Source organism: Epinephelus lanceolatus, chromosome 4 (genome assembly GCF_041903045.1).
Source record: "Epinephelus lanceolatus isolate andai-2023 chromosome 4, ASM4190304v1, whole genome shotgun sequence".
In the NCBI taxonomy this organism is placed as follows: Eukaryota; Metazoa; Chordata; class Actinopteri; order Perciformes; family Serranidae; genus Epinephelus; species Epinephelus lanceolatus.
In genome coordinates this window covers 28,880,752-28,905,930 of record NC_135737.1, presented here as the reverse complement: position 1 = coordinate 28,905,930, position 25,179 = coordinate 28,880,752, and the positions used below count along the sequence as shown (strand labels likewise).

At 41.0% G+C, this 25,179-nt stretch overlaps 1 protein-coding gene across 2 annotated transcripts in view; it reads right to left on the bottom strand.

Moving 5' to 3' along the window:
• limk1a (LIM domain kinase 1a) overlaps positions 1-25,179 on the bottom strand; it is a 72,677-nt gene that overhangs the window by 21,829 nt on the left and 25,669 nt on the right. For both annotated transcript variants that reach the window (XM_033631339.2, XM_033631340.2), the window contains one exon: positions 13,409-13,547. In XM_033631339.2, the coding sequence (XP_033487230.1) occupies positions 13,409-13,547 (139 nt within the window). The remainder of the gene's footprint in view (positions 1-13,408; positions 13,548-25,179) is intronic.

Genomic DNA, 25,179 nt, shown 5'->3' with positions numbered 1-25,179 from the left:
ATTAACAACACAATCCAATGTTGAAAGAACAAAGTATATTTAAGGTGGGCCAGTGAACAATAACACAAACCATAACAAAACGTTTCTGCTAAAGAGCTCAATGGCTAAAGAAAAATAATCTTACCTTATGTAACAAGTTCATTTTAATCTCATCCTCCCTTGACTTTAGCCATATGTTTACTTTCCTCACTGCCATTTATCTTCTTGTGTACTGAGCTAAACTGCCAATCACAGTGATTTCATTCACCCACAGGCTCCACTGTTGCCAACACTCATTCAACACACTGAATTGTCCAATAAATGAAAAATAAAAAAAAGCCAACAGGGCTGATGAGGGCCAACGATGTGGGGCACACCCGACGACAGCCCAACACCTACTATCGGCTTGGTGTGTCAGGGCCTTTACACTGATGAGAAACCAGGGGAAACTACAAACTTTCAGAGGGTGGAGCCAGGCAGACTGTTCTCATGTATACCTAAACTACTGCACCAGAATTCATATGTAACCCATGTAATCATGAGACATTGATTTGTGTGATCAGATGTAATCACAAAGGCTCCAATCACAAGACTAACATGTTGACCAGAGTCAAGTAGAGCAGTGGTTCCCAAATGGTCCAGCCACGAGGTCCAAATTTCTCCCTAGTCATCAGTTCAAGGTCCACACAGTTTAATGTCATACTTGTGTTTGGCCATGTTGTTGAGCTAGTTTTCTGTCTCTGTCAAGTAGCTGTCCGTTAGTCACCCAATCTACAGTAGGAAACAGCCCTTCAAAATAAAAGCTCTGCGCCACTGTACTTCAAAATACAGTGTGTATTCTACCAACCAGACAGATTCACAAGTCACTTGTGGTCCATTCAGAATGACCCCCGACCCATCAGTTGGGAACCACTGAAGTAGGAAGTTGTATAAAGAGCGAAAGTCTGCATAATGAGGCAGGTTGGGGTGGTGGATAGGTCAAATAAACACACTTCTTTCCCCCAGGAGATTGGTGTTTGTGTCCCATGTGTAAGCAAGTAAACTCTGAGTGATTCAAGGATACATCATCACATAACATTAAATACATAACTTAAGGTAAGGTGATGTCACCCAACCATGATTCTTTTCCTAAATCTAACTCGTAGGGGTGCTCATCTGATAGATATCACACAAACTGTTGTATGAGAATCCATTGAACCAGGACGTGTGTCACATTTATGTCTGATAAGTGATTTAAGTGATTTAATACAATATTGTTGATGATTCAATCTGCGTTTTTACGTCTGGGACCTCCTGTCTACAACGGGCTTGAAGCCTCCATAAGGAATCTGATCCCGTTTGATTCGGGGAACCTCTTGTGACCGCATGCCTTTGCTGACGCCTACCCCAGCAGGATTTGAACCACGGACCTTCCGCATGAGACGAGTGCTCCAACCACTACACTAGGGAGGCCCCACAATATTGTTGAATTGACAAATGATCTAATTTATAAATAGAAGTCCTTGTATGATGTTTTGTTGATTGCTTAATATAAAAACTGTTCCTAGATCTTCTTGTTCCACTTGAAAATAAAACTGAGAAAATGCCAAACATTTCCACTTTCAGGAGGAACACAGTGTTGTGTCTCATGCAGAGTTCATGTAGTATCACTGTGTTCTTTTCAATGTAGAGAACAGATAACATTTATAAAGCATTGAGCACAAATCAAGACATGATGTGCTCCTATGATCTTTATTAATAGCGTTCAGCTGACTTATTACCCTGTCTTGCTCTCTGCTCCCCCTGCCTTGTATAATCTCTTTATCTTGTTGCTGCCTCACTCTTTCTTCCACTCCCCTCTCCCTAGCTCCACGTCTTACTCGCCCTTGTTGTCTCACTTTCTTCATGTCCCCAACACGTCCTGCGTGCCATGTGTCGCCCCCTCAGAGGACCATCTGAGTGGGCGGATATTAATATGCCATCTTCTCTGCACGTAATGTAAGGCTGCAGAGAGAGAGACAGCTGGCACAGAAAACCTGATTAAGTTACTGCATGGGAGCTGCACCGGTAACTGGTCCAGAGAAATCCACACACATCCAGGGGAAAGGTCAACAAACAGAAACAACAACAGTGGTGTTTACGTGCTGTTTGAATCATCAGGTTGTTTACAGAACTTACTGTATGGTAACTGCAGCACTCAGCAGGTATAAATCAGTTGTGACTGTACTGACACACAACTAAAAATATTAAACTGGACATCAGCTTTACAGAGTCTGAAGCAAAAGTCACCAAAAACTTTGACCTTTTATTGTCTTATTAATGACAGTTCCACTATCATATTAAAATCCCTCTACAGACATGTTTTCCTGACACTAATACTGACATTTAATGTATTTTCCCACCTAACAGTTAAAAAAAAGTATCAGAGGAAACATCAGAGATTCAGCCATACATGTTTGAGCCTCAGTCAAACCCAGACTCAGATGAGGAGTCTGTTGTGCACCAAAATTGGCAACTAGCAAATGTGCCAGGATGATGAGGGTAGTTAGCACTGTTTATTTATCTTGTTTATTGGCTTGTTAGATTAACTAGCAATGGCTGACACCACACTACTGTTTGTAAGACACAGAATAATATCTGCTATGGGGTTTTGGTCGAATAATGAAGCTCAAGGGTCCAGTTTCTATCCAAAAACTGCACACTCTACCATGTTTGCTGTTCAGACTCTCACTATGCTAATGCTTACTTCCTCTGTCAATACATGTTTCCTATATTAGACAGTGACTGGGTTTTGTGTTAGTGACATGACTAATCTGGCTTGCCTGGGGTACGTTTGAATTGCAGATTTTAGGGAAGTGCACAGATGTCGGCCCCTTCAGTAGAAGGGGGAAAACAACTTTGCATGTCAGTATAGTCAAGGTCAGATATTTTAGCCCAGTGGTTCCCAACAAGTCCAGCCACAGGGTCCAGATTTCTCCTTCATCATTAATTCAAAGTCCACACAGTTTAATAAATTCAGCGTCATACTTGGATTTGGCTATGGGGTGGAGCTACTTCACTGGATTTGGCTATGGGGTGGAGCTACTTCACTGTATCTGTCAAGTAGCTCATAGCAAGTAGCTGTTAGTGGTAAACTCCCCAAAATGTCTGAATTTCTCAATAGTAATGACACAAGAAGGACAATATTTGTATACAATCTATAAAGTCAGATTAAATTCAAGTCACTGAACCCAAATCTCTCAGCGTTCAACTGCTCTGGTTTCATCTTTTAAGCAGTTTAAACAGAACTCTGCACAACACATACCAAATGTTAGGTGTGTCTGTTATTCGCTCACTCTACAGCAGGAAACGGCACTTCAACATAAAAGCTCTGTGCCATAATGTCACTGTACTTAAAAAGAAGTGTGCTTTTTACAATCTTGACACATTTGTGAGTCACTTGTGGTCCAGTCAGAATGGACCCACAACCCACTTTTGGACCGCGACCCACCAGTTGGGAACCACTGAAGTAGGAAGTCGTATTAGGGAAGTTTTGGGGGACATAAACTGAAGAAAGGCATATTTCTGAGCGGAGAGGGACTGAAACTTTTAAACATTTTCTATTTGATGTTCAGTAAGTTCGTGCATTTTTAAGTATGTTGTTTCATGTGCAAAAAAAAAAGGAACTTGGGAACTTCAAATGTGCCTTTATCTCAGAGCCAACATGTCTGTGATAAACTGGAGCAAATGGTAATATCTTGTAAGTTTTTTCTAACAAGTCTGTCTCCATGCAGCTGATAATTTGTCTCCCATTACCGCTGTTCAGTGGATGCCATTATAAATATCTTGCCATCATCTTTATTTGGCCAGTGATTTCAAGTAAAGAGAAAATACACAAGACAATAAAACAGATCCAAGGATGCAACTCTTATCACCACTGCACCTGTCAAGTATTGACATGGAGTAAATCTCTTTTAAAACAAGACTATTTAACTTCTGAAAGAAAAAACAAGACATTCTTCTTCATATATTCACAAGCAATAACACAAATTCATACTCAAGTCACTACACTCAGGGTTTTTACAGCTTCAGCTTTGTCTGTTCTGACATGACTCATATGTTATGGAGGCTAATTGAGTCATTATGTTGACAACTGTAATGTTATATTTGTGCATTTTATCCTGCAATAACTGAGCTATTGGCTGCTTGGTGGCAGCACAAACAAGCTGTGAACACAACATCGATATTATCATCTTTGGCACCAACAGTAAAAAGTTGTACCACTGACTTCATGTTCACTGAGGTGCGGTTGAGTTTAGTCAGACCTGCTGGCAGTCAGCTCAGAAGTGAAACCCAGCAGCCCACAGCCTTGCCATGGGGGGGATTTCAGCCTACAGGGGCTGCTGCTTTCGTCAGAGCTTCCACTCTGGAAAGAGGAAATGCTACACAAGTTTCAAAACACACTTAAGTCAAGGTTAGGTTATGACCTCTCTAAATCCCAGTGTTAATACTGATTACAATGTTTAAAACATAAAAGAAGATCAGCATAAAGCCTGAAGTTTGACACATCCATCACAAGTGCCCTCGAGCAAATACACTGAGGCCCAGGCAGCTGCATGAAGACCCCTCTCTGTGTGTGACCTCTGACCTCCCTGAGGGGTTTTATTGAAAAGGCAACTCTTATCCTAAATATCATGCAAAACAAGTTTTTACACTGTAACAGAATGCTGTGTTCAGGCTGCGTTCAATGTCACTGATGAGATCATCAACACTTGATCCTGTTGCTAGGAAAACAATGTCCCAACCTGCACGGCTACCACGTCTTAACAGAGAACATTTCCCAACACTTATTACACATGTGTCTGTGTTCACTTAGAGGCAAGACGATCATCAGGCATTTCTAGAAACAATTTACAGATTCCCACTCACCCACAGAGCTAACTCACACCAGTGGGAGGTTATAAAGAACATTTAAAATCTGGGACTTTCCATTGGTGGTTTGATCAACCCCCTAAAATGTCTAAATTTCTCAACACTAATGACATAAGAGGGACAATATTTGTATACCACTCATAAAGTCAGAATAAATTCAAGACACTGAACCCAGATCTCTCAATGTTCCACTGCTCTGGTTTAATCATTTAAAACTCTACACAACACATACCACACGTTGAGTGTGTAATACTGGGAACTTTATGTAATAAATAAAAATTCAGCACTTTTTAAACCAAACAAACTTCCCTAAAACACTCAAACATGTAAGACAATGATGTCCATGTTTTAGTTATTTCATTTCTTTGGTGCTTTTCTTTATGTTTTCCATTTATTACTGGTGAAGAAATGTCTGTTTATTAACAGTGTATAAGGAAAAGACCCAAACACATCTATCAGACTGAAACAGAAAACAATGACTGGTGTAAAGATGTGACGAGGGGAGAAGTGCAGCACATGATGTAACTTTCAAAACACGTGATTTGGATTCATGCTGACAAAAAGTCCCAGACAATCATAAGATCTTGCGATTTCTGGGAAACCTCTTGGATTTCACCTTCAGCTCTCTGAGCAATTCTTGCAAGCTCACAAACAAAGAAAGTACAAAAAACAAAACAAAGAACTTCCCTGAGATTTAGCATAATGCCAGTAAGGCCCAGATCACAGCCACCTGATAGCAGCTTTTCTGGAAACACTAACATGATTGAAATACACAAAACAGCAAATTCATGATTGATCATGACAAAGCACCCGGTGTATAATCAGACAGATGTCTGGCTACAAATGTCCTCCTAGGGAAACTTTCTGAAAATGTGTGCTGTTTACTCCGTATTTAAACAATATTGGGTCCTTTCCTTCTCTGTCGAGTGAGGCAATTTAATACAGCTTTTAACACTTTTGCTTTTCACTGTCTTCTGACAACTAGTTATATGAACTCATGCTTTCTAGCATAACCCGGCCTCTAGAATCAATCAATTGGTTATTAATTTGTCACACAGAAACATAAACGGTACAAGTATCTTCAAATGCGTCTTATCCCTAAAATCTGTACAACCTAAGCTAAACGTTTGTGTAAGTCAATAAACCATAATAACTGATAAAAGTATTGAAATTCTGTCCTAAATACATTTTTTCATCAATTTTACAAAATAAAAGCACACAACATGTTGATCCAAAGTACTTTCAAATGTAGAAATATGAAAACAATATTTCTTAACACTTCACAAGTTATTTGGATAATGTACATTATTTAGTTTTTTAAATATCCTCTTTTTTTTTGAAGATTATTTTTTGGGTGTTTTTGCCATTAATTGATTGGACAGTTAAGTGTAAAAGAGTCAGACAGAGAGGGAGTGACATGCAGCAAAGGGCCGCAGGCTGGAGTCAAACCTGGGCCACTGCAGCAAGAACGAAGCCTGTGTACATGGTGTGCCTGCTCTATCCACTAATCCACTGACATCCCAATATGCTAATTTTTATGAGCAAAGTGCAAAAGGTGCTGAGATGGATGCATAATTCATTCCTTTGGCACTACCGCACGTTTTTGAAACACATGTAAGGCAGCGCAGTGATGTCATTACCAGTGTACAACATGAGAGAGAAGAAGAATGAATGTTGTTGCTATTATGGTTTTTATTTTAGATTGATATATACAGTTTATGCAAACAACAATCTCCTGTGGCCATTACAGGGAAATTCCAGCATAATTACGACAAAACACTGTTTTTACACAGCACGTAAGGTAGGGTACGGTAACATCAGGTGATGACATAGTGATGAAGAAGACAGAAGCCTTAACTTTCTGCTGCTCAAAGAATGAGTGTTCTAGGTGTTATGGTTCTTATTTTAGATCTGCTTAGAGAGAATTATTTACACAACAATCTCTGGCAGCCGTCCACGGGTTGTCTGTTTTTTAAGGGTTAACTTGTGCACTGTAATTTAGTTCTTACTGTATCTTCTTACATTGTTTGCTGCTGCTTTACAATTGTCTGTGTTTTCAGATGGTTCTGGTGATCCATGGTTTCTAATTGTAGAATAATTTAACTGTCCACACATCCCGACCTCAACAAGCTGGCTGCATGGTTCCTCTTGTTGAACATGGGCAGTGTTGCTCTGTAGACACCTCTTAACAGTATACAGCAGTAATCCGAAGTGAGAACGGGACAGCACCTCAACTTCCCGCTGACACACAAATCCTTATTTACCACAAAGCACAGGCCTCCTCCTCCCCTTCTCTTGCCAGAGTCCTCGGCTCTGTCAGATCGGCATATAGAAAAAGAGTCACATGGTTGAATGGTGCTGTCCAGAATTCTGCCAAGTTTCCATGAATCAAAGGATATTACAGCTCCTGAAACTGATTAACATTAAGGTCACCCAGTTTATTATCTGACACCTGTACAATGACTGGCAGGATCCTAGTTCAGCTGGTGCCCATCTTCTCCATCTTGTCCTCGATGTTTAATTATGTTTACATTTGAATCCTCCACCTGGCTAGCTAGGAGGCAGGAGCAGAGTTTAAAGTCTGGTGAGCTGATTATCTCATCCCGATGAGTGACTCAGCCATATGCCACCATAGTCCAAGCCAACCACAAAAAGCACCACCAACAATTGCAAAATAGACGGGGAACGTCATGCCTGTGTCAAACACTTCGACTTTTCTCCAATCAGACTGCTTGTAATGATTGCAGGAGTTAATCTACTTCTCCATCTATTGTTACTCCTGAGTCATTTACAAAACCAATCGTAGTTCCATCTCAAATTCACACAGTATACACAGCCTCCAGGACTTTCACTGGTTTACCTCAGAGATTACACTCTCACACTTTAAAGTTCATAACCTCACCACATAAATTCACCTACATCATCACTCCATCATTAAATCAAAGAAGGTTTGACCAAAGGCCATGGTATTTAATCCTTCAGGTCTTGCTGGTCAACAGTGAACTGACTCTAAAGACATGCAGCAGTGTGGAGAGCAGGCTGGCAAAGAACACTGCGGCAAAGATAACGCAGTGAGAGTGAGAAACCGTGAACTCAGAATCTTCTCTCAAACTCTGGAAGTAAAACAGGCCCAGGTCGATGTCTGGCCCCGCTCCCATCAGCTGGCTCTTGGCCCTGAGTTGTTTGCAGAAAGACAGACTGACTCCAAAGTGAACGTGGAGATGGCCGGGATTACTGCATATTCATCAGTCAGTACCAGGTGTGCCAGACGGACAGAGAGGCAGGAGAGGAAATTAAATTAGATCAGTTAACTAGTACTCAGCACATACATCAGTCTGAGTGGAGAGCAGTAAATAACTGAGGAACAACGTCAGGCTGAATTACAACCAGTTTACTCAAGGCTGCAGGTGCTGACAGGAGCAGAAGCAGCAGATGACACAGCACGCTCAAACACACACACACACACACACACACACACACACACACACCACACACACACACACACACACACACACACACACACACACACACACACACACACACACACCAGCATGCTCATACTGTACAAACTCACAGGAAGTGCTCTCAATACAAGATTATACTCCAAGACACCACATTCAGTTAGGGCAATGGCCCCATCCACAGGGCAGCTGTGGTCACTGACTAAACAATGTAAATAATTTACAATCACACTCTCAAAAAGAGAATTTTGTCTGTGTTCACTGACATGTAAACATGTTATCTGAAGCTTAACAGCTTATCCTTGAGCTTGGAAACAGCAGTCGACAGAACAATTTGCATTCAAGGTCCATTACTTCCTCGCTTGAACTGAACAGTTCCGCAGTTTTGCATTTGGACCAACATGTACAAGAAGTCTGTTTCGAAAAGGATAAGAAAAATGGTTAAATACAGCCCCCATATTTCCAACATCAAACCGTTGCAGGGAGAGGGAGTTTCATATGCAGTTAGATAATCATAATAAGAAAAGCACTTTGAGAAATTCTGAGGCTCTGAGGCTACATGGGCTGCGTCCTGATCCACGAGAGCAACATGACACCCTCAGTTTTATGACCTGAATTTAAATCAACACATCTTCCAATCCATGCCGCCGCATAAATTGTTCCTGCCCTCTGAATACAACTCACAGGATCCTTTTTCTAAATTAGCTCACCTTCTGGTGGACAAATAGCTCGTAAATGACCATTAACGTTCCATGCGCTTAATGTTGTGAAACAGTTGCAGTTACAACTAAACTATATGGTTAAGTTTAGGGAAAAGCCGCAAGGGACCATACTTGGACAAGAGGGTGGAGCTGTGGAGGAGTGAGGGCTGGATCTGACTCATTGAATGGGTCAAGCACAGGACTTTCACACACAAGACTGGGCTTTGGGCTCCATGTTAGTCAACATTGGCTTATTATTTTTAGACTTAGCTGACCTATTATTTTCAGTTGTTAGGATGTATAAAGCTGCTGATTGCACACTGTGTACATAAACTTTAGCAGAATAGCTAAATAGACCGGCTCGTATAAACGTCATATTTCGATGCTGCGAGGACGTCCAGGAATACACACCCGTGTGTAAATAGCATTGTTGGCTACATACACCTTGGTGCTAATAGCATCTACCACTTAAAATTCAATAATCAGTACACTGATTCCTCAGCTTCTGTATCATGACTGTAGTGATGCCTCACAGACAATTATGTGTAACTTTAAGCCTTAATAAAATGTAAACAGGTGAGTCATATAAATATTAACCCCCGTACAGTTGACACTAATGTTGAAATTAGCTGTAGAGACAAAAACAGTTTTGTACCAGGCTGTAAACATGTTTATTTCTGCTGTGAAGTTGGGCATTTTTAACACGGGGGTCTATGGGGATTGACTCGCTTCTGGAGTCAGCCTCAAGTGGCCATTCAAGGAACTGCAGTTTTTGACACTTCAACATTTGCTGGAAATGAACCCAGGACAGTAATGGGGCACGCATGTAACCACTCGGCTACCAAGGTGCTCTACAAAGTGCAGCTGTGAGCAAATGATAAGAAAACTATTTCCAAACGCTGTTATCTTTTTTAAAGAGCAAAGCAAGGCTCATCTTGTCTCGTGGACGTCACTGTGTTAGGAGTGCTGAAATCCCATATCTTACTCATTTATTGTTTCCGTCTGGCTGACCATCAGTTCCATGTGTCTGCCTGCAGACTCTGACTCATCTCTGCATCATGGAGTGTTTTCTCTGACTGTGACAGCAGCATTTTCAGGTGCAGAGGCATCAGAGAATTTTAAAAAATAGGACTGTGTTTCCCTGCTTATGTGCACAGATGTCAGAGTGACTGTGCAGCACTGGAGTACACTTCTTCTTTCTGGGCGTGGCGCTGACGCAGGGAGCTGACCTTCATGCCTACACAGTATTGTCCTGGACATCTTGGCCGCTAAAGGCTGATTGGCAGACGGATCTCAAATTTACTAAAGTAGAGACAGTCAATCAGTGTCTTTGCACTGTAAGAGGAGCAATAAACCAGAGAAGGAGGAAAAGGGAGGATAGGTGGTCTTGCAGTCTCTCCACCTAATTCACTTTAGAGTCTCCTACATGTTTCATTACTGAGATTGCACTGCAAAGGGCAAGCTGTCTGGAGGCAGTGTGAATGATAAAATACAGACAGACACACACACCCACACCCACACACACACGCGCGCGCTCAGAGATGCCGAGAAAGGCCGGGCCATGAATGATTTCTGTTCATTGTGGCCATGACACATGACCTGCCAGAAGCTGCTGGCTGCTGTATCTGACCTGGAGGCAAATGTGTCAGAGAAGATGCTTTATGTGCAGCGAATGAAGTCAGCCTTTTATTTTAACCATCTTCTCTTGATCAAAAGACCACCAACAGCCACTGAATTATTGATTTAGTCAAAAGGCTGGGTTTTGGGTGTTTTTAGAGGCTGTGTATCACCTCTACTGGCCATGATACATATTCTAACAGCTACATTTTTCTTTATTAAAATGATCTAAAAGGAAATCCAACTAAAAATTGCCATTCCTAAAAAATATAATAAGCATAATTGCACACAATTTCAACACAAGTTGAGGTACTTTAAATTAAACACCACTCCAAAAAGCTCTTGAACATTATACTCCCTGGTACTAATGAATCCCTCTAAAATGCAAATGATTAGTCACTGTTTTCTGTGGATAAATTCCCTGTCATACCGGCTTCATGCTAAGTAGACAGGCGGTAGTTTCCTTGAATACAAGGCTCACATATTCCCCCACACAGCTGACATAGTTTACATATCGTCTGCTGCCATGTCTGATAATTCTAATTTTACCTCACTGGGTGGTGTGAACACAACAAGGATTACCAAAACCAACTCTGCAGAGTTTACCAGTGAAGACTGAGCACGGAGGAATATGTTCGCCATAAATCCTGCTGTTGCCCAACATTAATAAACTGTACACACACAAACCACACAAAGCTTCCTTTATCTGGTGGTGAAACTGTTTGGAAAGTGAGCAGCTGCAGGCTTTATAGACAGTCTGACACACAACCTGATAAGTGATTCAAATGCATGAAGGGCCCTGGATTACATTCAGTGACATGTGGAAGACATTAATAGCATTCTAGCCACCATGCAGTCTGGCTTTAGAACTGGCCGTGGGTGTATCTCTGCAACACTTACAGCGTTATATGACGTAATGTGTGCCATCGACAGAAAGGAGTACTGCACGGCCGTTTTTGCACGGATAGGTCAAAAGTCAAATTTGTCAACAGTGACATATCCCATGGTATAAGTTAATTTATAAAACTATCATTTGCAAAAAAAACAAAAAACTCCACATCTCTGCCCACAACTCAATAAACAACAAATTAGACAGTAACCACAATTTACTCTCTGGCAAATTCATACATTCCTAATGTCCGCACCTCCTTCAGTCATCTCTCATTCCACTTTGCCGCTCCTGGTGACTGAAATTAGGTTGAATAAGCTGCTAAACTCCACACCTTCATTTGTTACCTTCCTTTATCATCTCAATACAATCAATAGTTTCTTAACACTGGACCTGTATTTGAATTTGCCTCTCTGAAGCACTGTTGTTGTATATACTGTAAATATTGTGATGTTTTTATTTTGTCCAATGTTTTGCTCCAGGTGTATCTGTGTTTTAATATCTTGTATCAACTTGCCTCCTGCTGATGCCTCTTGGCCAGGTTGTTCGTTTGCAATTGACTTATCTCATTAAATACAGGTAGAATAAAAAATAAAAAGTACGAAGGGCTGCAACTGAGGGTTATTTCTTATATCAGTTTGTTTATTTTTCTCTGAATTAATCAAGTAATTGTTTCACCTTTAATACAGAAAAATGGCCATCACAATTTACTAATGCCCAAGTACGTGTCTTCATTCATCTTATTTTGTCTGACTTACACTCCCAAATACAAATGTATTTTGTGTATTATTACATAAGACAAAGACAAGATGCAAATCCTCACAACTGAGAATTGATTAATTGACTGATTTATATCAAAATATCTGCATTAAAGCTGCATTTTAATGAACATTTCAATCTATAGTACAGGAGAAGGAAAAATATGAAGTAAACTAAAAGAGGCACAACTCAACTCAACATACATACATATATATATCTCTCTCTCTCTACATATATATATATATATATATATATATATATATATATATATATATATATATATATGTGTGTGTGTGTGTGTGTAGGTGAATGCATGTGTGCCTGTGTGTGCCTCTGCAAACTAAAGCCCTGAAAATGTCCTTGCATTTGTGAAGGTGGTTGAAGCAGGCAGAAAAGCAAGCCTGTCTTTGTGCTGAAAAGAGCACCCAAATTACACCGTGCTGCCTCATCAGCATTAACACAGCCTCAGCCGCACCTCTCCAACAACCTCAGCAGGGGTGACTTCATTTGGAGCCAGGAGGTTACCAAACAGGCACAAAATAATACCAAGGGAAAATTGCATTGCACCTACATTTGTGCTGACGCTGGCTTTAGATAAATCACTCGTATAAAGACAACATATCCTATTACACAGACATGCTTTATTAATCAGTTTCTTCGAGCTCTGAATGTGTGTGATTCCATCACTAATCAACAAATAGACACAACTCTCCTTTGATGCTAGTATCTTGTCTTCTCTATAATGCAGCAGCACTTATCAGCGGAGGCTTAATCTATTGTTTATCTGCTTTCCGGTGCTGTGACCACATCTATTCTGCACATGAACCTCTCTGCTCTCCTGTGTCACAACAACAGCTCAGACTTTCGCTGGTGGTCTGTAAGACAATCTGACGAAGCAGCCAAAGGCATCAGGGTCAGTTACAGGTCTGGCACAGGTCCTACGTGCATCTTCGTACGTTGGCGCACACAAACCAGTGACAGAGGCTGTGAATGTATGGACCTGTGTGCGTGCTGTGAGTGTCACGGCTGCAAGCTGTAACTCGAGGTGTATCAGCAAACAAAGCACCAGGGGAGGTGATGAGAGATGAGAGTCAGTGGATGGATTCTCTTACCATGATGAGGCCAGTGGTGATCGGGTCGTTGCAGCCATGGCACAGCTCCCCGAATTTGGCCCAGTAGTCCTTCTTACAGAAGAGCCGTCCATCTTTTTCGTAATACCAGTGGGACAGCGAGGCGCTGCATTCACAACACCTGACAGGAGAGGAGACACAAAGAGAAACATGAATTATTTGATGCTTATTTATAGATAAAATCATGTCATTTCTCCTTTAGATCAACACTGATCATGAGTGGCACATACAAATCCAGACATGTCAGCAGAAACAATACAGAAAATCATAAATAATGCATGATACAACATGATCTACACGTCATATTGTAACTTCAGCAGGTTTGCAACTATGTATATTTTGATTAATGCATAAGTAAAAAATAATAAATACCTATCAAAGGTCCCAGAGCGCACAGTGATGTATTTAAACTGCACAACTAACAGCCCAAAGCCCAAGTTATTAAATGTACAATAAACAATCTCCACATCATCACATTTGGAAAGGTGGGACCATAAAATAATTTGCATTTTTGCTTGAAAAAAATGATACATTTAATTAATAATGAAAATAGTTGATTAATTGTCTTTAAATAAAGTTACCAAATCAGCAACCATTATTTCCAGCACTAATTCGACCACTTTTCTACATTTTAGTGGGCAAAAAAACATCATCAGACCGCCATGAACTTCAGAAAGTGCACACCAAGTGAAGTTGTTATTGTGTTGACAGAACATTATGTTGTACTGCACTCTCTCAACCATATTTTAACCCTTCTAATGACAACCTGCAGGGCCCCAAATTATAGTTTTCATGGTGATAATAAGTCCCTCTGCGGATCTAACACACACCACCTCAACTGAGTTGGAACGGTCAGATGAGATCATACCAAAACACATAACTACTGTATGACTGGGCCTTAGAAAAACAGCAATGGCAAAAGGGATAATGAGTGTGTCTCCGAGCACCACCGACTCTCAGAAGTTAGTCAACCCCCTGGAGGCCTGAAACTTTGGCCCTTTTCCCTTTCAACAGAAACACCTAAAAACCACTCTGGCTTTCATATTTGCTGGGAAAGATTACAACTGGCATTCACTCCTGGGACAAATGACTCTGATGTAGTCACAGGTATTTATCAGCTCCAACACAAATTGGTTCCAGTCAGCAGTGATGGAAATACAACACCCAGGTGGACACCTAATTTTAGCCCCATTTGCCGGTGTGATGCAACAACAGGCTGCTATAAATAACAGTCTGTCTCCGTCCAAGCACGCAAATATTGTTCAACATTTAGTCACCAGATGTAAAAAAGATGTAATCATTATAACATTTTTACTGGGCTCCATGCTGCTTTCTACTGTTTAATAACCTGTTTTCTGGCCAATCCATGAAAGTGAATGGGACATACCAGAAAAAACAAACAAACTAAAACAGGAAGGCATACTCGTCTGCTGCACTACTGGCAATGGTAAAGGAGTTTATCGGCCATTTTAACGAAGTTTCCTGTGTTTAAAAACCCCCACAAATGTATACGGAAAAGGGTATAGATGCTGTTTCTACAAATGGATGTTGCAAAAACGACTCTGTCTTTTCAAAACAGGAAAAATTCTCAGTACCTGTAGTCTGTGTAATAAAGTTGTCTTATTTTCGTACATATAAAGAGCTCCTCCTGTATTCAAATCACAGTACAAGACAGTAAATGGAAAAGGAGATGAAATTAAAATGTAAAAAACGTGCACAGGTCTCAAGGCTCAGACAGCAGCATGATGCGTTTTGCTTCCTGAAAATGAGTCTGTGCTGCTGAGACTGTGTTTTCAATCTACTCGTTGTGCAGACAGTGTAATACTGAGCCCCATCAGACATATTCATCTGTAGAGTCCTGTCTGGTGCATCTATCTGTCACCAGAGTTCAATTGCAAGCCGCTGTAAAGTCCAGAGTGACGTCAGCCTGATAGACATCAGATGCTGACAGAGTGAAGGGCGGATGACAAAGGAGTTGGAGACAGATGAAGAGTGATAATATGATGACAGAGTGTGTGTGTGGGGGATACGACAAACGCACAGTTTTAGTTCACTGACAATGCAAATGAGCAAACACAGACTTCTGCAAAAGCTGGTTTGATATTCAAAATGATGGAAAAATAGGTGAGTAAAGGTTATTTCCTGGTGAGTAATGATAGATGATGGGAACCTCCTGCAACACCAGGAGTAAAAACACACCAAAAATAAACTAGGTGGCATCTTAAAGATCCTCCCACTAAAAAGAAGATGTGTCTTTATGTGTGAATTTTCATTATAAGTTGTATGTAAACACTAAGTCGTCATATGATGTGGCTAAGTATGCAGCTTCTGCTCTGCATGTGGCCATAAATCAAAATGTGCGCTAATCCCTTTACTGATGGTAAAAGCATCTCTGTATGTGAGATAGTGCACTTGCATCTGCGTGCTCGCAGGCTCGTATGCACTTGTTTGTAATCTGTATAAATCTCTGTGTCTAACGGCCATGACTAAGTGAGTGTCTCCACTCCTTCCCAGTGGAGCTTCACTCCCATCAGCCAGCCGTCTGGCCTCGTCCCAGCTCAGGGCAGCTTAAAACCAGGGCTGTTTGCTCCCAAAATATTAAAGAGTGTGCACGGCTTCAAAGGCTGGAGCCGAATAATTCACTTTGTCCCTTGCCTCGTCCTAATTTCCTGATGTTAACATTTACATATGATTTAAATTTCTCAGTTTTAGTGACATTGCTGTGTTCTTAGTGTCTGGCTCTGATATAATGATGACAAAGACGCTGGCTGCCTCATATTCCTACTGTTGTGTCTTGTAGGTTTGGCTCGCTGATTTCGTACATTCCTCAGGCCAAGTTCAAACCTCATAAACATTAGATGTTAAAATTAAGCATTACTTTCAACATAAAATTAATTTTTAAAATTAATCTATAGCCTACACACACCTAGTAAGGCTGGGTAATATATCAATATGATATTAATATCGAGATATGAGACTAGATATCGTCTTTAATTTTGGACGTTTTGTCTTTTCCTGGTTTTAAAGGCTGCATTGCAGTAAAGTGATGTAATTTTCTGTTCTATTATTTGTCTTTACCCACTTAGTCATTATATTCACATAATTCATTCATTCATTTTCCATAACCGCTTATTCTGTGTCTTTAATTTTGTCAAAATAGAGGTCTTTTTCTACTTTCATGTTTTTATTGGGGAGAACAAATGCAGATGTTTCAAGTATTGAGGGGAAATCTACACTTAGGTTTGACACTACATTGAATACATTTTTGGGAACTGTTGGTTGGACAAAACAAGACATTTAAAAATGTCACCTGGATTTTGGAAAATAGAGATCCTCTCTGACATTTAATGGACTAACCGACTGATCCATTAATAGAGAAAATAATCTGCAGATTAATCAGTAATACAATAATCATTAGTTCCAGCCCTACACACACCACTCTGTTGAAGAACTGTTCTGCAAGGGTTTAACTATGACCCAAATCTGTGCAGTCATACGTCTCCTCGTCCTTTCCTCTTCGTCACACAGAGACGAGAAGACACTTTGCTGTTGAACATGTTCGTGCCTGGCTGGTGAAGAAACATCTCATGAAGGACTCATTAATAAATTCAGCAGAAGCAGCAACTCTCCATGACTTTGCCCCAAGGTGTTGCAACTACTGACTGCACGCACACACACACACACACACACACACACATTTAACCTTGCAGCACCTGCAGACACACACGTACAATTTATTTATTAGACAGACAGACACACCCACTCTTCTTCCCAGCATATGCATGCAGAGCTTCACTGCAGCTCAGCAGATTGTGGCAGAGTATGCAGCATGTTTGGGTGAGCGGGGGGGGGTGGGGGGGGGGGGGGGGGACTTGGAAGTGGGTCAAGGCTTTCAGAAGACATCCGCAGCATCGAGCCAGGAGCTACTCAGCTGTCTTGGCTTTCCGCCGTTCAATAAATGCCTTTCAGTGCACACATGCATCTTGCAAACCCCTGCTGGGGCAAACTCATACCTGGGGAGGATACACACAGGCACACATACTGTAGATGTGTTGCACACACGCACACACACATACACAGGGATGTACATGCTCTGAGGTTAAGTTCCTTCGTAGTAAAACCTTTCGGAGCAGAGCTGGGAGTGGCGGCAGAGTATTAAAGATATGAGTGAATACATTAGTGACTCCCAGATGGAGACGCCGAATTCCTGCCTTCAGGACAGGAACCTTATCTCAGAGGTGGAGGAGACAGGCAGCAACGCTCAGTTGAAACCCAAGACTTCCATGAATACCATGATTAAAAAAAAAAAAAAGAAAAGAAAAGAAAAAAAAAATTAAATGCTTTTTCCAGTTAGTGTGTTAACGTGCATTTGTGCTCACATTTTGGCGTTTTTTGTGTGACTGTGTCTGTGTGTTGGCACCAATGTGTAAGAGGATTATCAGTGTGAAGGACTCAGAGAGAGTCTTTGCCCACTCTGCTATGATGCTCCGGAAATCTAGCTCAATACAAAGCTTAGCGGTCTCTCACTCACGCTCTTACTGTGCAAAAATAAAAATCAAACTTAATATCCTGCGTACTTTAGCACAGCAATCAATACTGATGTTCAAGGGCAGAGAAAGAAATGAGTTTGAGAAAATCTGTAAGAGAGAGAAAAGACAATAAAAACTAAATAACATAGGCGTTTGGTTGATTTAAGACATCACATAAAAAAGTTAAAGACAAACAAAAGACAGGATGCTCAGACATAAATAACTCCCATGAACAAGTGAGAGGCAGCAGAGCAGATTTGAGATACCATGAAACCCAGCTGGATCCCCCGAGGGTCAGCAAACAACCAATGACAGAGCGGATGAGAGCGAGGGAGTGGAGTTAGTAAATCTGCAACTGTTCTCCCCTCCTGCTCAAATCCCTGATGGAATTAGCTAAAAGTGTCTGGGAGTAGTAAATTCCTTTTTCCAGGTCAAAAGGAGGCAGCTTTCCTCCGACCTCTCACCTTCCTCTGTCTGTGTTTGCTAACAATGGACTCCAGCTGAGAACTGTCACCATTACTTACTCAGTGTCTGTGACCTGCAAAGACTAGTTTTAATACTCATAGCTGATACGCATGGCTTTAATGAGGAGATTTTTGCCATAGCAAGATTTATAGAAAAGGCCTGGTAACGATCATATGAAGACCTTTTTGTTATGGAATCAACGCTTTTACATGTTTTCTTGTTGGATCTGTGGAACTGTATGTTATGACTGGTCATGTGGCCCACACATGGGGCTCCATTCGGGGAGGGACACTGAAATAAATAAAAACCCTGGGGGATTGGGACCAAGGGTTCACAAGATACTGAGAATCTCAAAGGTTTTGAGATACCTGATAAGACTAAAGGCTCATTTATGCTAAACGTTAGATACCTGTACAGACATGACTAGAGCCTTCTGTCTGTAATCTGCATTCAGGTGGTCCAAATTTGTGCATGTTCTCTAAAAGCTTATGGATACGGACAAAACTGAGCAGTACCACAAAATTGTGGGGACAGTGTGGTGTAATTCAAGCCAGTCATTACCCTAAGACCAAGTCATCACATGTGGCTGCTTTCTCAGTGGCCTTTCACATCCACATATTACGTGTTAGGTTTCCTTCTGCATCTGCTGTTGACGTTCCAGGACGTCGCTACGAACTCCGGGACACGAACAAGGGCACATGGTTAGGTTCAGAAAGAAATATCATGGCTTAGCTCTACATTCATATGGGAAGCTAACACCAGGCTCCCAAGTGAAAGCCAGGGGTTTGTTGGACTTATCCGCCACCCCTCCTACTCGCCATATAGGGAATTTCCAGCTCCTTATACTGTGTTTTTACTGGCAGCGTTGCAAAGAGGCACCATTTGGTGGTATATCATCCCGCCATGACAGGTGCCGTCCGGCTGACTGGCGGCATATCATAACACTGGAAAAGATTACATCCAGCCGCATTACATACTGATGCCGCCTGACTGCATATCATACTGCCACGAAAGGTGCCGTTTGGCAAAATCACCGTCAAAGTGTTGGTATTCGAGATGAGAATGGGCTGAAGGCATTTTTAAAATGGCAGAAAGGAACAAATTGGTAATATAGTGAAAAGAATTCTCCGTCTATCATGATGTATTCAACTGCCTCACAGAGGACCACTTTCTACAACACTGCCTCTGTTTAAAGGTACATTATTACTGTATGACCTCCTCCATCATCACCATGTTTGTCACAGACTTTTGCCAGTGCCCTCTAGTGTTATCGAGTTGATGTATCTATGCCAACATAAAGGACGCATGGAAGTATGTGGCCAGTGACGGTTACATTTGAAATAAGCTTATCTATATTTGGGTGTAAAGGGAGAATAAATGAGCCCGACTCTACAGCCGTGCGAGCATCTCTGTGGGGCTGTACAGCATGCTTTAAGCTAAAAGCTTACATTAACATGCTAACATGCTGATGTTTGGCAAATGTGGTGTTTCCCAGATTCATGTTAATGTTTTCTAGGTAACACCTCACATGTTAGCAAAAGTTATCAAATGCTAACATGAACCACAGAATTGGACAAATGTAACTTTTGTTTGGATGCTGATGCTCAGTGAAAAGTCAGGGCATCCTCTGAGGACCACTAATGTTTGTAAAAGATATTTTGGCAATCTGTCCAATAGCTGTGATATTTCAGTCTGGACAAACTGAATCGAACATCATCTTAGTCTCAAGAGCTATGCTGTTAGCATTCAAATATATTTTTCAAACATTTCACACAATGCTCTAATCATGACTTTTCTTTATTATATATTATCAGATAGTTTTATCTCTTCAAAATATATTCAAATGAAAAAATCAGAGGAGAAAATCACTCTCACAACATACTGTATGTTACATGAGACAAGGTGTCAAGAAGATATTCTTTTTCATTGAAGGGGTCATAATAAGGCAAAAAAAGGTTTATTGTGAATCCCAATATGCAGAGATGGAATCTACCTGAGTTACAAAAAAAAAACAAAAAAAAAAAAACAGTAGTAATTTGAAAAATATGTTTAAGCATGTGTGCCTGTAGGATTAAAATCATTGTATTAAATTATGGTGCAGCAGATGCTGCTTTTTATGAGTCTGCTATTATTCATATTTATTATTCCCAGCGAGATGCCCTCATTGGACAGACTCATGATGTAATATGCTTTTGAATGACTGTGCATCCTATTTATCATGCTGGCAGTCTGACCTGGGTCGATACCTAACATGATTAATTTGTCCCACATTATATGAATGAGCTGAAGTTGAATGAAAACAACATAAGGTCAGAATGACTGAATGACATTAAACTCCCTGAGGGGCTGACCTGCTGAAGGGGATGAAAATGTAAATATACTTAAAGAGAAATGATGACTTACAAATGTCTCATTTCATTCACATACTGTATGTCGCCATTCAACATATACAGCACATATATAGAGTATATATGACATACACAAAAAAAATACATCTATATATATATATATAGCTTTTGTTTGTTTTTTTGCAGGTTTACACAAAAGCTAAAACAAAATAAGTACCTGAAACTATTTTAAAAATCAACTCATAGTTTCAGTCAAAATAGAAAATATGAGTCTACCCTGCAGCTATTCAGCTAAAATGGTACTAAGATGATGCTTTGTCTTCACTTTCGACCACATGTATCTACAGTATAGTAGAGTATACATCTGAACTAGAGAAGTGCTCTCAGTACAGTGCAGAACTCCTGACAGGTAACCCAGCGGTTGCTCGGCTGATCACACCCACTCTAGACAATTCTTGTAATTCCAGCAGACACGGCATGGCGTGTTTAAGAAGCATCCCAGAAATAAACACCTCATATATTTTTGATGAAACTGCGGTGTGTTGCACAGAGCAGATTGAGTTCTGCTGCTAACATGCACTGAATGTGAAATATAGATACCATATGATTATGAGAATGAATGTATTTTTAATAACTAAAACAGGTAGAATTAGTTGATCCATATCGTTTATAACCAGACTTTTAATGAGATTAACTTTGTCTGTAGGCTACAGCACAACAAAGGCGGAATTAATTACACAATAAAAATAAACACAAATAAACAAACCTTTAAACAGCATAGCCTGCTAACTTACTTATGACAGAGGCACAAATAGAGAAGAATAAAAAATTACCAAAATCTGCAAGTCTTCAAAATCAGGCAGGGAAATGCTCTGCTTCTGAAGTGCACCCCGTGTTAAGACATCATGCGGCGAACAGAACTAAAGTGGGTCGCAACTTGCAACCATTTCAGCCGGTACGAGGCGCAGCTCTGCTCGGTGAAGTTGTCCCTCCTGACTCCCTTACAGCGAAGATAACAAGAACAGTTGACTAACTCATCTTGCATCGTGCCTTACTTTAGTAGAGCAAAAGATATCAGGTATGGAATTAATCTGCAGATGCTACCATTCAAAATGAGACCAAATTTTTATATGAATATCTGAGCCATGATGAAGGCCAAAATATGGCCTGCGACAGACTATGCAAGGCTTGTTGTTTTTAGCTGAGCCCATTGCTGGAAAAACTGTGGCCCCTACTGGTCGGTTAAAAGCTGTGAGGAGTCAGCAGTCAATGACGTATTAAACAGTTAATAAAACTGGTTTTTAATGACTATGAATCCCCACGATCTACAAGAAGAGATCCTTAAGCACACAGTCATAAATGTGCACTCAAAATATTACACTGATAGGTCCAGTAGTTTGTCAGATTAGCTGCCAAGAGACATATACACAAAATCATATAGAAGCACGCATGCACTGCTGGAGGAGATAACTAGGGCTGCAACTAACCATAATTTTGTTTAATTTAATTATTATTGAATAACCATGCAATTAATTTTCCAATGAACTAATAAACTGTTAGTCTATAGAGTGTCAAAAAATCTTGGAAAAAAAAATGCCCAGAGACCAAACTGACACCTAAAAATGTTGTTTTGTTCATCAACAACCAAAAAGAAAATCGTCATATTTGGGAACTAAAAATATTTGCCTTTTGTTTTTACTTTTTCCACACTTTAATCTATTAATCAACTAATCATTGAACTCTAATCTGAACAAAGCAGTGTATAAAGCTCCCACATGCAAACATGCAGCTCATGTGTTTCATCTATTCTCTGATTTCAGGGTCACTTCGGTTAAGATGAGTCCTTGAATGACTCGCAGTGAAATAAAACAAAACCAGAGATTAATCTGACTCCCACCCAAACCTTATAACCATTCAGCTCTGGTCAGCATTTATGTTGTGGGTGTGCGTGGGTGTGTGTCTGTGTATGAGTACATGTAGCTACAGGTCATTAAATGACGCGTGGGCTGACACTGCTGCAGGAAGCAGGGGGGGTCCAAAGGAAACGGTGTGTGTGTGTGTTCTGGTGGAGGTGTGAGCAGGTTTGTTACCATCTGACAGATGCAAAGCTGAAAGATTTACGAGGAGCCACACCCCTCAAATACCCTCCCAACACACACACACACGCACACGTGTATGTCCTCATTAATTATTAACTCTTCTATCATCTGCAGCAGGCTCAGAAGGACATCCATCTCCTCTCTATCTGCAAAGACAGCACAAAGGCTTTTGAGTACTGCTGATCAATAAGCCGATACGCTGGTCGGCTCAGCCTTCCAGTAAAATCCAGAAAATTAGACAATAAACGTCTTCAGTGTGAAAAAGTGCACAGCTGTTGGTACTGTACTTGCAGGCTAAGCTGAAATCCTCACAGACAAAGAGAAAATACAACCTCTGGGAAAGAGGCGAGGGGGCTGTGGACACACACACACACACACACACACACAGACGGGTGAAAGTCAAGCTGAGGAAATGGCAGACTGTCTGGGGGAGACCCTCTCTTGCCCCTCAGAGGAGACATAAATAGGCAGACATTCCTGGACCAGTGCCAAGATTTCCACAGCTCATATTTTCCAGAAAAGATTCCCACCTTGAAACGTGGGTGAACGTACCTATGAGTGTGTGTGCGCTGCGTGTGTGTCCACACAAACAAACAAATATACCTATTAGATTAATTTGTTTGAATTTGTTTGGTTTGATTGATTCACTCACCGACAGAGACACACACACACACACACACACACACACACACACACACACACACACACACTCAAGGCCACATTCATCCCGTTCCCACGCGCCCCCTTTTTTGTTCCCCTTATTTCATCACCCCCTCCCTCTCCTCCCCTCCTTCCTCTCCATGGCAACCCAGAATGCCATAGCGATGATGTCACCCCCTCAAAAAACAGAGGCATTACCTCATCACCTCATGTTAACCCCCCTACATCTCTCTGTGCTGGGCGGTTTTAAACTCCACCAGGAAATCCCTCAGCCAATCAGGCTTCAGCTTGTTCCCTTGACCTTAGCAGAAAAAGCTCGGCAGCATTTACCCCAGCATTAACCCCTCGGTTATTTGGTTTTTGCTTCATTTAAAGACCCACAACACAGCACAGGAGAGCAGTCGGTGCATTTTAAACAGTAGCTATAACTGCGCCCTCTGTAGCTTTGACTATAGGAGACAATCTCTTTATTTGTGGCCCGGTGGGTCCATTCAGCTGGTAAACAGGAGCCCTGGCAGAATGTGAGTAAGTGATGTGCACGGCAGCAGTTTCCTTTGTGACTGTTAAGCCGCCCTGACTGACTGATAGTCAGCAGAGTCGGTCCGGGGCCGTATCGCTTGTTCCACTGCGAGGAAATGATAAAAGAGCTTCGGCGAGCTCTGGGAACCACGATGAGTGTTGTTCCGCAGGATTCAGCGGGGACAGCAGAGCTCCTGTTCATATCAGGTTGCTTTTACAAAATAGTTTAGAGTGCAGTCTCTTTCTGCAGTGGCTTAATCATGAACAGAGGGAAGTGATACAGGAAGTGAACCTGCTGGTGGGTGAAATCATCCCAGTGAGTCAGTTCAGGTAGCAGAGTCTCACATAGGGCTGAAGATAATTAAAAAGAAATAATGACAATCTTAAAACTGGGAATTCAGCATCAAACCAGCCTTTTGATTGAGCTCATCACTTCATGAGAACAAAGAAATACAAGTCAGCAGTTTTCATTTTTCATCAGGTATTTACACTGCTACTTTACGAATCCTTAAGTCCCACTAATTAGCAAATGTTTTGTGTTGCTTATTACTTTGAGAATTGAATCAGAAATGATGATACTGTAGACTGGATATATCACAGACTGTATGCAAAGAGTCTATCTGTAATATCTGTATGTTACTGAATGTATTCATCGGCCAGTCACCATCGGCCACTATCAAAGTCCAACTAATAAAATCAGCTTCACAGTTTCAATAAAAGGTCACATTATTTCACCAATATCTCAACCAATTACTTCTGTCGCCTGATTCAAGAGCTTAAATATTACAGTCGGTACAGAGCAACTGTGGCGCCTGGCTCCAAAAACTGCAGCCGCCTTGATCGAGCAAGTAGGGATCAAGTCAGACAGAAATATAACCGGCATACCGCTTCTCCACACACCTGACTCATCTTGAACCAGGCCACTGAAATGTGTTCCAGGAAGTCCGGTCGGAGTAAAAGAAAGGGTTCAAGCAGATCTTTAAACCGTTTTAGAAGGTGCTGAATTCAATAATAAAAAAATTAAGGCCTTAACCCTTTGAATCCAAATTGGCTTGATTTCATTCAAAAACATAAGAAGAAGGCAAAGAGCAACAAAATGACCTGGAAAAATGCTTAAAAATGATAAAAATTTG